General features: G+C 43.2%; 1 protein-coding gene across 1 annotated transcript; it reads left to right on the top strand.

Annotated features, from left to right (window-relative positions):
* The first annotated feature begins 11,531 nt into the window (after positions 1-11,531).
* LOC127293153 (F-box protein At5g49610) lies at positions 11,532-13,281 on the top strand. The gene is made up of 2 exons (XM_051322720.2): positions 11,532-11,620; positions 11,737-13,281. The coding sequence occupies exon 2, from the start codon at positions 11,745-11,747 to the stop codon at positions 12,963-12,965; it is 1,221 nt and encodes a 406-aa protein (XP_051178680.1). The 5' UTR covers positions 11,532-11,620; positions 11,737-11,744; the 3' UTR covers positions 12,966-13,281.
* Positions 13,282-16,412: the final 3,131 nt, after the last annotated feature.

Genomic DNA, 16,412 nt, shown 5'->3' with positions numbered 1-16,412 from the left:
TCTTCGGGCATGATCTCCATCATCGTCGGCGTAGCGTCAAGGTCAATGGCGCCGTCTTCATGATTGTCCTCCATGTAGCAACTATTACAACTACTTTGAAATACTACTCAACATGAAATTTAAAGACAACCATAAGGCTCTGCCGGTTGCCACAATACAATAATGATCATCTCATACATATTCATCATCACATTATGGCCATATCACATCACCAAACCCTGCAAAAACAAGTTAGACGTCTCTAATTTGGTTTGCATATTTTACGTGGTTTAGGGTTTTCGAGAGAGATCTAATCTACCTACGAACATGAACCACAACGTTGATACTAATGTTTTCAATAGAAGAGTAAATTGAATCTTTACTATAGTAGGAGAGACAGACACCATCAAAGCCTCTTATGCAATACAAGTTGCATGTCGAACGAGGAACAAGTCTCATGAACGCGGTCATGTAAAGTTAGTCCGAGCCGCTTCATCCCACTATGCCATAAAGATGCAAAGTACTCAAACTAAAGATAACAAGAGCATCAACGCCCACAAACCATTGTGTTCTACTCGTGCAACCATCTATGCATAGACACGGCTCGATACCACTGAAGGATAACGTTGCATAGAAAACAAAAATTTTCCTACCGCGAACACGCAATCCAAGCCAAGATGCAATCTAGAAGACGGTAGCAACGAGGGGGTATCGAGTCTCACCCTTGAAGAGATTCCAAAGCCTACAAGAGGAGGCTCTTGTTGCTGCGGTAGACGATCACTTGCCGCTTGCAAAAGCGCGTAGAAGATCTTGATCACGATCGGTTCCGGCGCCACGAACGGGCAGCACCTCCGTACTCGGTCACACGTTCGGTTGTTGATGAAGACGACGTCCACCTCCCGTTCAGCGGGCAGCGGAAGTAGTAGCTCCTCTTGAATCTGACAGCACGACGGCGTGGTGTCGGTGGCGGTGTAGAAGTCCGGCGGAGCTTCGCTAAGCTACGCGGGAAATATGAAGTGGAGGAGCAAAGCTAGGGTTTGGGAGGGGGTGGCCGCCACTCAAGGGGCGGCCCAGCTATTGTCTTGGGGTGGCCGGCCCCCTCCCTTGGCCCCTCATTATATAGGTGGATCCCAAGTGTTGGTGTCCAAGTCTTCGAATAAGACCCGAAACCAAAACCTTCCATAGGAGGGGGAAACCTAGCCCAACTAGGACTCCCACCCAAAGGTGGGATTCCCACCTCCCATGTGGGGGGTGGCCGGCCCCCTATGGTGGAGTCCACTTGGGACTCCACCCCCACTAGGGCTGGCCGGCCATGGAGGTGGAGTCCCTTGTGGACTCCACCTTCCTTGGTGGTTTCTTCCGGACTTTTCTAGAACCTTCTAGAACCTTCCATAGAACCTTCCGCGACATTTTATTTCACATAAAATGACACCCTATATATGAATCTTATTCTCCAGGACCATTCGGAACTCCTCGTGATGTCCGGGATCTCATCCGGACTCCGAACAAATATTCGAACTCCATTCCATAATTCAAGTGCTACCATTTCAACATCCAACTTTAAGTGTGTCACCCTACGGTTCGAGAACTATGCGGACATGGTTGAGTACTCACTCCGACCAATAACCAATAGCGGGATCTGGAGATCCATAATGGCTCCCACATATTCAACGATGACTTTAGTGATCGAATGAACCATACACATATATTACCAATTCCCTTTGTCTCGCGATATTTTACTTGTCCGAGGTTCGATCTTCGGTATCACTCTATACCTTGTTCAACCTCGTCTCCTGACAAGTACTCTTTACTCGTACCGTGGTATGTGGTCTCTTATGAACTCATTCATATGCTTGCAAGACATTAGACGACATTCCACCGAGAGGGCCCAGAGAATATCTATCCGTCATCGGGATGGACAAATCCCACTGTTGATCCATATGCCTCAACTCATACTTTCCGGATACTTAATCCCACCTTTATAGCCACCCATTTACGCAGTGGTGTTTGGTGTAATCAAAGTACCTTTCCAGTATAAGTGATTTACATGATCTCATGGTCATAAGGACTAGGTAACTATGTATCGAAAGCTTATAGCAAATAACTTAATGACGAGATCTTATGCTACGCTTAATTGGGTGTGTCCATTACATCATTCACACAATGACATAACCTTGTTATTAATAACATCCAATGTTCATGATTATGAAACTAATCATCCATTAATCAACAAGCTAGTTTAAGAGGCATACTAGGGACTTCTTGTTTGTCTACATATCACACATGTACTAATGTTTCGGTTAATACAATTCTAGCATGATATATAAACATTTATCATAAACATAAAGATATAAATAATAACCACTTTATTATTGCCTCTAGGGCATATCTCCTTCACCAAGTGTGATAATTCGTAAGAATAAAAGAATTGCTAGAGATCAATTGCGATACTCGCAAATCATTGGCTCGCTTATGTATTTAGCCAGCGCCACGAGGCCTGACATCTCCTTTGCTGTAAGTAAACTCAGCCGATTTGTGTCTAGACCTGGAGATGTTCATTAGCATGCTCTTGAGAGAGTTTTGCGCTATTTGAAAGGCACTGCGAGTTATGGAATTCACTATACTGGGTATCAGAGAGTACTTGAGGGTTATAGCGATGCAAATTGGATATCTGATGCTGATGAGACTAAGGCCACAAGTCGTTATTTGTTTACACTTGGAGGTGGCGCTGTTTCCTGGAAGTCTTGCAAGAAGACCATCATTACGAGGTCAACTATGAAAGCAGAACTCACAGCATTAGACACAGCCACTATTGAAGCAGAGTGGCTTCGTGATCTCTTGATGGACTTACCTGTGGTTGAGAAACCAATACCCGCTATTCCTATGAACTGTGATAATCAAACTGTGATCGTCAAAGTAAACAGTTCTAAGGATAATATGAAGTCATCAAGGCATGTGAAGAGGAGACTAAAAACTGCCAGAAAAATGAGAAACTCCGGAGTTATAGCCTTGGATTATATCCATACGTCTAGAAACCTGGCAGACCCCTTCACAAAGGGACTATCACGAAAGTGATAGAAAATGCATCGAGGGAGATGGGTATGAGACCCACATTATGAGCTTCCCACGGTGGTAACCAACTCTATGTGATCGGGGATCCCGTGAATTAGAGCTGGGAGACAAGCTGTTGGTCAGTTGGGAGGAGAGTATATATCCCTATAGCAATTTTACCACTCCGTAAGATGCAATACTCTCCTAATCTGCATGACAGGTTGATAATTATCTTAATGTGTTTTAAGTGGCTTATTTTAGCAGAGATGTTGTCCTGCAGAACATCTTTTGAAGAACACACCTATATGAGTCTGATTGTTAAACGTCGCAATCTATGAGAGTTGGGTGCTCTCTAGTAAACTCATGAAAGGCCCTTGAGTATGACGCATAAGCTCCAAACCGCGAGGAAGCCTCGCGGCAGCCTAGTATCGGTCTAGGCTTTGTATGAAGGTAGTGCGCAGAAAACTTGTAGTTCAAGGCATAGTCCATTATCCAAGTTGAAATCTAGTGTAATATGAAGCTTTAAGTGGAAGTTCAACTTAACAGTATCCACGACATACCGGTATATAAAACAATGTTCTGGAAACTTATTGATAAGATGTGCCAATGAGAGTTTGTGGGGGATTGCTGGAATTTTGGGCATTTGGCCTTTGACCCATGGCCCAATTCTGAAACTCACATGGCCCATTCCAAAAATCAGTCGCAGCACTAGTGGGGGCTGAAGTTTAGTCCCACATTGCTAGTTGGGAGAGAGTTGGAGTGGTATATAAGGTGGGCTGTTCTAGTCCTAGTAAGCGAGTGAGAAGAGAGAGCCCTCGCGCACTCCTCCTCCGCCGCCGCCTCGCCTCGCCACGCCTCGCCTCGTCACGACGCGCCGCGGGTTGCGGGAATATCGCCGAGCCGAGCTTATCTTTTTGCTGTTTGGGAAATTAATTGTGTAATCAATTTTGAGTCATTAACGGACGCGTTACTCAGCCGTTTTGCCTTCCGATTTTTCTAGATCGTAGCTGTGCCAACTCGGACGTGGGCTGCGCCCCACGACCTTCCCGAATCGCACTACATAAGACCCTGCGCAACCCTAGCCGTCGTAACAAGACACATACGCGACTACCTGTTTCCAGTTCATTGCGCCGCCGCCTTCGTCTTCCTCATCCCGTCCGTCGGCGTGCACCGACTGCCGGGACAGTAGGCCTCCGGAACCCTGCCTCTCGTGAACCTGTACGGGTGAGGGGCAATCAGGTTTTTAGGGAGCGCTCCGGCGCGACTACTGGCATCACGACGTCGTCATCGGACGACGAGTTCCTCCACACCGAAAACTTCTTCCCGGACCTCAGTGACTTCTTCGACAACCTCAACATGGGCGACAACGACGCTGCTGTGAAGTATGTGACCTTGTCGTTCCTCTTTCAGTTTCTGTTAGAGTTTCTTCTTCTAGTTTCTATGATAGATGCGATCGGTTTGTCTTGTTTAGATGTGATCCGTTCATCTATCTTACTAGTCTGCACGATTAGTTTATTTATTGTTTTCATAGTCATGATTTATCGATTACTTGTACGGATTATTTCATATGGATATTTGCTTATATATTCAACAAGTCTTACAGACCTGCCATCACAACAATGCCAAAGAGGTGGCCATGCTTCAGTAGCCTGCGCACTATTCAGTTTCGAGATCAACAGAAATTATCTATGTCTGTAGTTAGTATCCTGCACGCTAAGTACGTACAACATGATCTCGAAGCAAAAATGGTCTAAAATGTAGTATTTCTAGGCTACAACAGTGAGAGACCTAAGTATGCAAGAAGAACGACACTGGAAAGGCTTATAGTGCCATCTTGCACTCAACACTGGGAGCTATAAGAACTACTTGCTGAACTTGAATCCAGTGGGACGACCATGTCGAATTGTTGGTGCTTGTCAGTTACTGTATTTTGGAAAATTATGGAATGCACTTTTTTTAGGCAAATCAGTGGGTTTCCCCACTGTGTATATTTATATATTTTCAAATAAGGTGTATGTACAAAAAGCTTATTGCTAGAGTTAAGCAATAGCTGGCTAACTAGAAGGCCCTAAGCCCAAAGAAAGAAGAAAAAAGAACAGACTTATCTGGGATTATTGTAATCTCTCAACCCAAGGCTTGAGGCCAGCATAAGACTTTCTAGGAGTCTTATATAGTAGAAGCGAAACTTCCTCCTTGAACTTTCTTCGACATCTGTATAGATTTGGTGGAGTACTTTTGAAGATGAAGGCATTGCGAGTAGTCCATATGGCCCAAGGTATTAACATGATCAGCTCCATGAAGAAAGGAAGGTTGAGGGAAAGCTTCAAGATTGTAATAAAGCTTTGAATATCTGTCTGCAGGAGGAATCCAGGCTGGGCTTATATATATCGCCAACACATCTGAGCAAATGGACATTGGAAGAACAGGTGGTTTCTTGTCTCCAACTCATCTTGGTCGCACATAATGCAAGAGTAGTTATCCATGAAGAAATTCTTCCTTTGCAGCATGGCTTTGGTGTTGAGGCGATTATGAATCAACAAACAGAAGAATACCTTATGTTTCCGCTGACAACAACTTTGCCACATCCATTTGAAGGCTTGGATAGTTCCACCTATATCCATGAGAGATTTATATACTATAGAGGTTTTAGTGTCCATAGAATTTCCAAAAACTGTCCAGACATCAAAATCAGCAGTTGGCTCAAGATTTAAGAGCATGGCCTGAAAGAGTTGGAATTGCTACAAAGCCTCTTCAGATAAAGGAAGATGAAAGAGATCTGCCATATCATTAGCAAGCAACGCCTGCTTAATAGAAATGTTTTCATCCTTACAGAAGGAGTAAAGGTGTGGCCAGGTTTCCTTCAAAATGTGAGCAGTCCGTTTGTCTTGCCAAAGGAGAATGGAGTTTCCTTGAATGAAGTCACATTCAGCCAAACTTTTGAAGGTTGGGAGCATTTTCAAGCAATCTCTCCACCAAAAAGAGACTTCTCTAGTTCTAGCTGGAGGAAGACAATTGGAATAATATAGCTCCCAAGACATATTTACCCAGGGCAGGTCAGCTCTGCTATAGAATTTGTGTAGATGCTTCAAGTCATTCTGAACTGAGAGGTTAAGGACACCCAGTCCACCTTGATCTTTTGGCCGACATACCAAGTCCCAAGCAGCGAGGGGAGGATTCTTTTTCTGTAAATCTTTGTCTCTCCATAGACAATGCCTTCTATACTTATCAACTTCATCAATAACCCATTTATAGATCTTTAAAGAGCAAAGATAAAACATGGGCAATGATGATAGAACTGAATTAACCATCCTTAATTTACTGCCATAGTTTAAAAACATAGCACAAGCTGGTAGTCTTCTCTGAATAGTTTGTATTAGTGGTAGGAAAAATTCTTTTCTAGGCTTGGTTGTACTGAGAGGCAATCCCAAGTAAGTAAAGGGTAAGCTTCCCTGCTGACAATGTAAAGCTTCAGTAAGAGCTGTAACTTCTTCCTCAACAACATTGATTGGAATAAGACTAGATTTAGAATAGTTGACTCTCAAACCAGAAATATCCCCAAAGACCTGCAACAACTATTGGAGATGTCTAAGTTGTTGCTCTTCTGCCCGAAGGATGACAAGGGTGTCATCAGCATATTGTAAAATAGGGAAAGTTGTGGAACATTGCAAGGCCAGGGGTCTGTAGAGAAGACCATCCATCAAAGCTTCATTGACCAGGGATTGCAGTACATCAGCAGCTAGAACAAAAAGCAAAGGTGAGAGAGGATCACCCTGCCTTACTCCTCTTTTACACTGAAAAATGATCCAGGGATACCATTCAATAAAACAGAGGATGTTACAGAAGCTAAAATATGTTTTATCCAAGAACACCAAACAGGGCCAAAGCCCTTTGCCTCAAGAACTACCAATATGAAGGAGTGGTTGACTTTATCAAAAGCTTTCTCAAAATCAATCTTGAAGGCCGCTACCTCTTTTTTAGCTCTATGGCAATAATGCAAGTATTCATAGGCCCAAGCTAGGCAATCATGAATAGTTCTAGACATTATAAACCCATATTGATTCTCATGAATAATGCTCTGTATGACAGTTTGCGGTCTATTAGCCAGTAATTTGGTGATAAGTTTCAAGGTACAATTTAAGAGAGAGATTGGTCTAAAATCATGAACAGTCTCAGCATTGTCCTTCTTTGGCACCAGGGTAATATAACAACTATTGATACTCTGGAGTCAGAGGTTTCCCTGATGAAACTGTTCACACAGATCATAAATTTTTTTCTTGATGATAGGCCAACATTTTCTAAGAAATTCAGCATTAAAGCCATCAGGCCCCGGGGATTTGTTGTTTGGAAACTCCTTAATGACTGCATCAATTTCATCATGGGTGAAGGGAGCTTCCAAGAAAGCAAGGTCAATCCCATCATTATTCAGTAGATGAGCAAAAGGAGAAAGAGAAGAGATGTTCTCTGTTTGTCCTAGCCTGTCCTTGTAAGCTTGCAAAATCAGAGTGGCCTTGGCAGCATGATCACTGACAGGGGCACCAGTATTGTCATTAATAGTGGCAATATGATTCTTACTTTTCTGACTTGAGGCCATTGAGTGAAAGAACCTTGAATTCTCATCCCCCAAAGTTACCCACTTAATCTTTCCCCTTTGCTTCCAATAAACTAACTGTTGTTGCAAAAGAGTGGCCAAATGCTGTTTCATGGCAACTCTAAAAGATCTTTCCATTGTAGAAAAATCTCTGAAATTTTCAATGGCATCCACTAGAGAGATCAGAGAATTTAAATCAGCTATGTCCTTTTTAATGGATGATAGAGTCTTGGCCCAAGCCTTGAGGTCCTTGCGCAAGAATTTGAATTTAGCAGTGATTCTCTTGGCTGCATCAGCATAATGAATATACTGAGTCCAAGCCCTTTCAACTAAAGGTAAGAAAACCTCCATGTTAAGCCACTTATTTTCAAATCTAAAAATATTACACTTGGGGATTGAAGTTTGAATAGAGAGAACATATGGTATATGATCTGAAGTAGTCATAGCAAGAGGTTCAGCAAAAGTATTGGGGAAGGCTTGGGTCCATGCTAGAGAGGAGAAAAACCAATCTAATCTCTGAAGCAAGGGTGTGTTCTGCATATTACTCCAAGTGTAATTTCTCCCTTTTAGGGGAATATCAACCAAACCAAGATGACTAATGGTCTCATTGAAAAGAAGCATCTCATTGATATTACCACCAGGTCTGTTTCTATCTTGGGGGTATAATGATATTGAAATCCCCAATCATCAAGTAATTTTCATATGAGGGGATATGAATGTTATACATCCATTGAAGAAACTGAATCTGCTCATTGTCAGTACAGGGAGCATAGATATTTGTCAATGTCCAGTAATCATCAGATTTTGTTGCATGAAATTCTACTGAAAGTGCATATTTGTTCTGAAAAACTTCCACTCCAGTGAATACAGAGTTATCCCAGACTGTAATAATTCCACCTGATCGACCAACTGAGGGAACATATGCATAAGAATCAAAATTTCGTGGACAGAATTGTCCGAGGAAAGTAAGGTCCACTTGCTCTCTCTTAGACTCTTGCAAACAGATAACATGACATCCACTCTCACGAATTTTATCAAATATATATAAGTGTCCATTTAGCTGGTTCATTAAGACCTCTAATATTCCAGTTTAAGATTTTCCAAAAGATCTTATGCATTGGGAACAGACATAGGTAGTAAAGCATAATGCCAAGTACACACTGACAGACAAATCATAGATAAGAGACAAGCCATCCACCATCATAACAGATCCATTACAGATGTATAAAAGGGAGTCCAAAATACCAAACATAAAGACAAGCAGCTGATATGGATACTGGTATGCATTACAGAGCATGCAAACATAGAGACTGCCCAAAACCGAGGGCCAAAAGGTGACAACTAACTGAACAAGAAGGATGCATGCATCACTTCTTCCTGGATTTCTTGGGCTTGATTGCATTGGGGTCATCCTTGGAGGATTTCTTCTGACCACTCCTAGTTATCACAACTGGTGGTTCTTCTTCATCTTTCTCATGATGCTCTGCTAAATTACTATTCCCACATTGATGCAAATGTTTCAAACACTCAACTGCGAAATCTCTCAGCTCTGAACATGTCCTGTATCAAGAAACGGAGTTCAAACAAATACTGAAAACACCGAATCACACACACGATGGACATGATCGATTTTGCGCTGCGTGCAAAGGTTGCAAAAATAATTTGTGTTCTTCTCTCAGCTATGGGTAGTGATACCAAACTAACCGATGATCCAAATTCTGAGGCATGTTCGGGCTGGTGTAATCCTTCCACCCAGCGATCACCCGATCATGACCTTCTACTCTGCCGCCGTGCGTGAGTTTACTCAAGCAATCCGACGACGCAACACACGACTGCCTATTACTTTGTCAGCTCGATAATAGGCTCACAAACTGACTGTTTGTTCAGCTAACTGACAGACTAACTGAAACCACAACTAATTGAAAATGGGCAATAGCATGAAACGCTACACAGTGCCAGGTTTGCAAGTTCAGGTTCAACACCTTGTACTATGGAAACCATCATGTCAAGCATGATAAAGGATGGATAAATAGCAGACATTAACTCAGGCCAACACAAGTGTAAATTACAGCACAAATGTAAACAGGTTCAACACCTTGTACCACAAAAACCATTCTGTCAAGCAGGGATAAAGGATGGATAAATAACACACATTAAATCAGGCCACACAACGGTAAGCAGCAGATATTAATCCCAAGATTTACAGAGTGCAACAACAGTGAGAATAATTGCAAAACAAAGAATTACTCCAATTCATGCCACACAAGAGTATGTTGCAGCACAAGCACATCAAGTAGCTGGGATAACATAGCAAGAGATCAGAAGCTAAAGTAGTGACTAGTGAGTACTGACCCTGCAGAGTGCATTCGTGGCGGCGGCGGCAGCAAAACGGGGCATACAGTCCGAGACGCATAGCTCGGAGGCGCCTGCTGCGACGGTGAGATCCTCGTTGCCTCCATACCAGATAGCCACGCCGCGACGGAAGGTCGGCATTGTGCCCGACAGCGAGTTGTTGGAGATGTCCAGGGCCCTGAGAGACGGCATCGCGGCGATGGACCGAGGCACATTCCCTGTGAGGTTGTTGCCGACGACGAAGATTATGATCAACGACTTGAGGTCGCCGAGAGCGGGATGAAGAGTGCCGTTGAGGTGGAGGCGGGCGAAGTTGACACCCGTGATCGCGTCGTTCTTGTTGTCGCAGTAGACGCCGAGCCACCCGTTGCATGGGCTGTTGCCTTTCTAGCTCGCAGCGAAAGTCTCGGGGAAGTGAAGCGCCCAGGCGATGGTGACCAACTGGGCCGGTCCATAGATTTCGGAGGCCCTAGGGCGAAACGATATAAGGGCGCCTTATTCACAGTAGCGAAGTTATCGTAGGGCAGGGGGCCATTGCCCCCCCCCCCCCCCCACCCCACACACACATAGAATTTTTATAGAAATTTATTTATGCTAAATATATTTGTATATATTACTTAAAGTTTAAAAATGATTGGTGTTATGGCCCCTTAACAATCTCCATCACACACAAAAGACTTAAAAAATATTAGTATTGGATAAGAGAAAATATTAGGGTAATGCAATAACAAACTAAATAATATTTACATTTGAAAGATCCATGGTATTCGAAATCTTGAAGAAGACGTTTGAAAAAATATATATCTATTGATCGAGCAAACTATGCCATGGTCCATAGTTTTGTATCATCGTCTCTTGTGTGAAGAAGAAGGGAGTGCAGAACTGTCTCGGTTTCGTGTGCGCGTTGGATGATAATCTGGCCGTGAGAATAAGTAGGAGTCCCTTTCAAGTTTCCAGTTACCACGCAGCGGTGCCACCTCATGCATGTGCTAGCCTTCTTGACTCGTGACCGGCCAAGCGCAATGAGTGAGCCTTCAGTGCAACATCATCCCAGCCCCCTGCATGTGAGGAAAAAATGTGTTTAAATAATATTTTTTTGCAAACACAGTACAACATAAGCGCTCACAAATACGCACATACACTCACTCATATGAACTCACGCACACACATCCTACCGGTATGAGTACCCCCGAGAGAATGAGTCGAAGAAACTTATGTCACTACATGCCTCACTATCGACAGGAACGGCGTCTTCCACTGAAAAATATTCCGCTTTTATAAGACACCAAAAGATCAAACATAGGGTTTAAACTCTGGTGGTCTAGGAGTGCCAGTGCTCCTATCCATCCAACCACTGGTCAATAACAACGTGTTTTTAAAAATCCATGATAATAATGTAAATCCATTCAACATGTGCTCGTTCCCCACGCTCGGCCCAAACCGAATTATATTTTTTTCTTTTCGTTTTGAGAGATGCAAAAAAGCCCAAAACCCAATCATCTCATCGTTGTCTCTTTGAAGTACCCCTGGGCTCTTAGCAGGCTTAATTGAGCCCATTAATTTCTCGCCGGCTCTGCTTCCTCGTTCCCTCGGAGAAGCGAAGCTCCGCCGCCTCCCCGTCGCCCATCGCCATTACCGCTCCAGACGAAGGTCTCCTCTCTTCCCTCTCCACCGTAGATCACCACCTAGTACCCCAACTCCAGATTGATGAGTTCCTTGCTGGATTTGCAGATCGACCTAGCCTAACTCCTGCCTTTGTCGCTCAGGTCACGCCATGGACACGGAGGAGGACAAGGAGGAGAGCTCCAAGAAGAAGCTGAGGCAGGATAGCCCTCCAGCGACGGCGGCCAGCCTATTGACCGACGACCTCATCTTGGAGGTCCTCTCTCACCTCCCAGCCAGGTCCGTTCGCCGTTTCAAGTGCGTCTCTACGGCCTGGCGCGACCTCATTGCCGACCCCGCCCACCGCAAAAAGCTGCCTCAGACCCTTGCTGGCTTCCTGTACAATAAATACAAGCCGGGCGGCGCCCTAAGTGGACACTTTGCCAGCGTCTCAGGCGGCGCATTGCCGGTCGACCCTTCCCTCCATTTCCTGCAACCTAACAAGTTCAGGTATATCGCCCTTGAGGACACCTGCAATGGCCTTCTTCTCTGCGCCTGCTACAACAAGGAGACTCCTGACTCAGATAAGGATGAATACCGTCATGTCGTGTGCAATCCTGCCACGGAAAGGTGGATCGAGTTGCCCCCTCCACCCCAGGCTCTGGCAAACAGATTTTACAGTACCACACGTCTGGCTTTCGATCCGGCAGTGTCGTCCCATTTCCACGTTCTTCAATTTTGGCAGACCATTTCGGGTGTGGAAAATTGTGCCAGAGGAGTAGACATCTTCTCGTCGAAAACTGGAGCCTGGATTCATAGAGATAGTGGCTTGCTTGAGAAAATTACATTGTTCCGTCGAACTAGGAGCGTCTTTTTTTGTGGCATGCTGCACCTGGTTGGCAGGCTGAACACCATAAACGTCGACAAAGAATCTGCCCTGATGGTGCTGGTCCAGGTGGACATGGAGGGGAAGGCGTGGAAGACTATCCATCTACCCATTGGCTCTAGTTTTGAAGCAATTGGATTATCACAGGGGTGCTTGTACTATGCTGGTAGTACAACCCAAACTCATATCAGTAAGAAGAATATTGTCCAAGCTACCAAGATAACACTCTGGTGCCTTGAGAATCATGATAGTAAAGAGTGGGTCTTGAAGCATAGCGCCAGCATTAATGAGCCCTTGGGCATAATCTGGGTGGAGTTCAGGGTGTTCGCAATTCATCCAGATTGCAGTACCCTTTTTTTGGTTCCCATTGGAGGTGATATGTTGGCGTATGATATGCAGCATCATAAATTTGTTGATATCCTTAATCTTGAGAAAGACAATGTTCGAGTATATCTACCTTATGTTCCTCTGTTCTCAGAGGCATTAGCAGATGCCGTCGGGCAGTAGTGTTACCTACGAATAACCCCTATATATACTTCCTGTGAAGGTTTATCTGTCTGTAGGCTCTTCTGGATCTACTTGAATTATGTTGTTCAATTTGCTAGCACAGAAACAGCTCCTAGCTTTATTATCAGTTGGGAGCCATGCCTGGTCACTCAACAGATTAAGCATATCATTATTTTTAAAGGGCATGGTTACTGCTGTTTGTGTTTGTCTAGCTGTTGTTCTAGACACAATTAGTTATGTGAGGCTAAATTATGCTGTAACTTGGCTCTCTTGGCCATAATATCAAATGGTTATGATTAATTTAAATCCTAATGTTAGCGAGTGCAACATGTCAAACTGTCAAGTGTACTGAAAGGTTCAGTAGGACTGGTTATTTGTGTGATGTCTATTGCATCTTATTCCTATTGTGTTTTGGTAAGGTACTTTGTTTGAGCAATCTCTTATTGTTCATGTTTGCTGTAATTAGTGAATTTAGTCTGCTGCAGTTGATGAATTCAGTCGAGTTTCAGCAACCTGGTCTCTTAACCTTAAGAGACTGAAATGAACATGAAATATAGGTTTGTGTTTCAGATATAAAAAAAGGGGTATTAGAAGGAGCCAGGACAGAGCATTTGTATGTGCTAGGGAAGTAGTAGATGCCATCTTCAGGACAATAACATGTACTCTTGTATGTCTGTTTGTTTGCTTCAGGACTTCAGGCACTTGCTGTTATGCAGTTGTGCGCTCTAACAGGTCTCATGGGCATCTAACCAGGGGAAAAAACGCATCTAGGAGAAATTTAGTGTACCAATGGCTGGTGCCAAAACTTCTTTTCTTTTATTCTATTTTATTTCTGACACAGAAGCTGGTCAAAAACTATGATATTCACACTGATTTAACTATGGACAATGAAGAATATACAATGATTTTTCCTGAATAAAAAATGATTTTGACTGAATCTATGTGTGTTAGAGGTGAGCGTTCTCCACTTTTACTACCAGAATTTGACATTTTGTTACACACTGACAACGCTTGAAATTTGGTTCACTTCAACCATGTTGTGAAGTACAAGTTCAATGTGCACGCTTAGATCTGTGCAAAGAAATCATGGCCTCATTGGCTTAAGGGTGAGATTTGTAACCAAATATTTTCCATAGTGATGATATATATTTATTTTATTCAAAATTTAGTTTAGAAGGATTGCTTAGATGTTACACCGAGCATTACTGAATGCCAAGAGATGCACTACATTAGCTAACAGGTGATTCGTTCATATATATTTTGTGTACCTATTATTTGTGTGAGATCCAACACTTTTAGTAATTGTTCTATTTTGATCATCAGATTCGTAGAATTTCTCGGTGGATTAGTTTGATCAGAACAAACAAGTAAAGTATTGTTAGAATATATTAAATAATTTGTTTTTCGATAAAGAAAGTTTGAGAAAAAAATGTGGTTGTGCATGGGAGCGGCGTACACTGAAAATATAATAAAATACATAGTAGGTTTGTCTCTACAGCTACAAAACCCTTATAATCAGCCACCACAGCTGGTATCATTGTAGGAACGAGGAAAGGAAGGCATGCCCATTTCAATGAGATGGCGACGTTAAGTTGAAGAAATATTGATACTAAAGAACAAGATAGAATTCACCGAAAACTTTTACAGTACTCCCTGGGATCTGTCTAAATTTGGATGTATCTAAACATTAAGTAGTATCTAGATGCATCTGAATATTGGGAAACCTCTGACATGTTTCATGGACGGTGGGAGTAATAAATTTATTTCACCAGCAGTAATGAAATCTTGTCAACTGCACCACAAAGGTAGACGTTCAGATTATACTCCAAAACGATCAGTGAAAATAATGGTGAATCTTTAGAATTGTGGATTGTCATTGGGGTGCTTGTACTATGATAGATTGCTAGTACAACCCAAGCTCATATCAACAGTAGCAAGAACGTTGTCATAGTTACAAAGATCACTCTCGTGCCTTGAGAATTATGATAGTAAGGAGTGGGTTTTGAAGCATAGTGCGAGCAATGATGAGCCCTTGGGCACAACCAGGGTGCAGCGGAGGGTGTTTGCAATTCATCCAGATTGCGAGACTGTTTTGTTTTTGTTTCCTTTGGAGGTGACAGCTTGGCATCATACGATATGCAGCATCAGAAATTTGTCCATATCCTTAATCTTGAGAAAGGCAATTATCAGAGATATCTACCTTATGTTCCCTTGTTCTCAGAGGTATTAGCAGTTGCAGATGGGCAGTAGTGTTACCTTCAAACCACCCCTATGCTTCCTCTGAAAATTGATTAGTCTGTAGGCTGAATCATTTGTCCGTGCACTTCGGCATGTACTCGAATTATGTTGTTCAGTTTGTTGTTGCTGACACAACTGCTAGCTTTATTTTCATTTGGGAGCCATGCCTGGTCACCCAAAATATAAGCGTATCTTTATTTTCAAAAACCATGGTTAGTATTCTTTTTGTTTGTCTAGCTGTTGTTCTAGACACAGTTAGCTCTGAGTCTAAGTTATGCTGTAACTTGGCCCTTTTGGCCATAATATCGAATGACCATGATTATCTGAAATCCTAATATTAACTAGTGCAACATGTCAAATTGTTAAGTTACTGAAAATTTCATTCGGACTTGTGATTGGTGCGGTGTCTATTTCATCTTATTCCTACAGTACTTTAGGTAAGGTATTTACTTTCAGCAAGATCTTTCTGTTCATGTTTTCTGCAATTGATGAATTCAGCCCAACTTTGGCAACCTGGACCTTAAAAGACTGAAATGGACAGGACAGGTAGGCTTGTGCTTCAGGTATAAAAAAAAGGGTATTAGCAGAAACCAGGGCAGGCATTTGTATCTGAAATGGAAGTACGCGTGTAGGTTTGTTTGTTGGTTCAGGTTTCAGGCAGTTAGGAATTATGCAGGTGTGCGATCTAACTGTCATAGATAGAAAGCCTTGTGGGCATGTGATAAGGGAAGGACATGCCTGGCAAAAAAAGGTGGTGCGCCAGCAGCCGGCAAGGATGGTCAGTCGATTCAAATGTACAACCAAAAAAATGTGGTGCGCCAATCTCGTTGCTGCACAATTGCTGGTACACAAACTTCTTTATTTCATTTTTGATGCAGAAGCTGGTAAAAAAACCTGATGATGGTCATACAAACTCAACCATGAACATCAAGCGGCATGCTTGACTAGCACCCACAACCAACACAAACATACAAAAAGACTCAACTAGGGGCGGAGCCCAATGGGCCAACCCTGATGCACAGGAATACGGGACGATTTTTTTTTTCAGAAGCACTTACCATCAAGAAAAGGCCTAGGCATCAGGGTGGGCCGGACGTGGGGCATCAGGGTCGGCCCAGGTCAGGTTCGACCGAGGCGAGCAGCCTGGCCGCGGGGCTCTTGTCGACGATCGATTGAGCCATCGGTCGAAGGCAGGACGGTTCTCGTTCG

Source organism: Lolium perenne, chromosome 4 (genome assembly GCF_019359855.2).
Source record: "Lolium perenne isolate Kyuss_39 chromosome 4, Kyuss_2.0, whole genome shotgun sequence".
In the NCBI taxonomy this organism is placed as follows: domain Eukaryota; kingdom Viridiplantae; phylum Streptophyta; class Magnoliopsida; order Poales; family Poaceae; genus Lolium; species Lolium perenne.
Note: the sequence above shows the minus strand (reverse complement) of the source record. Positions and strands in the feature narration are given on the sequence as shown.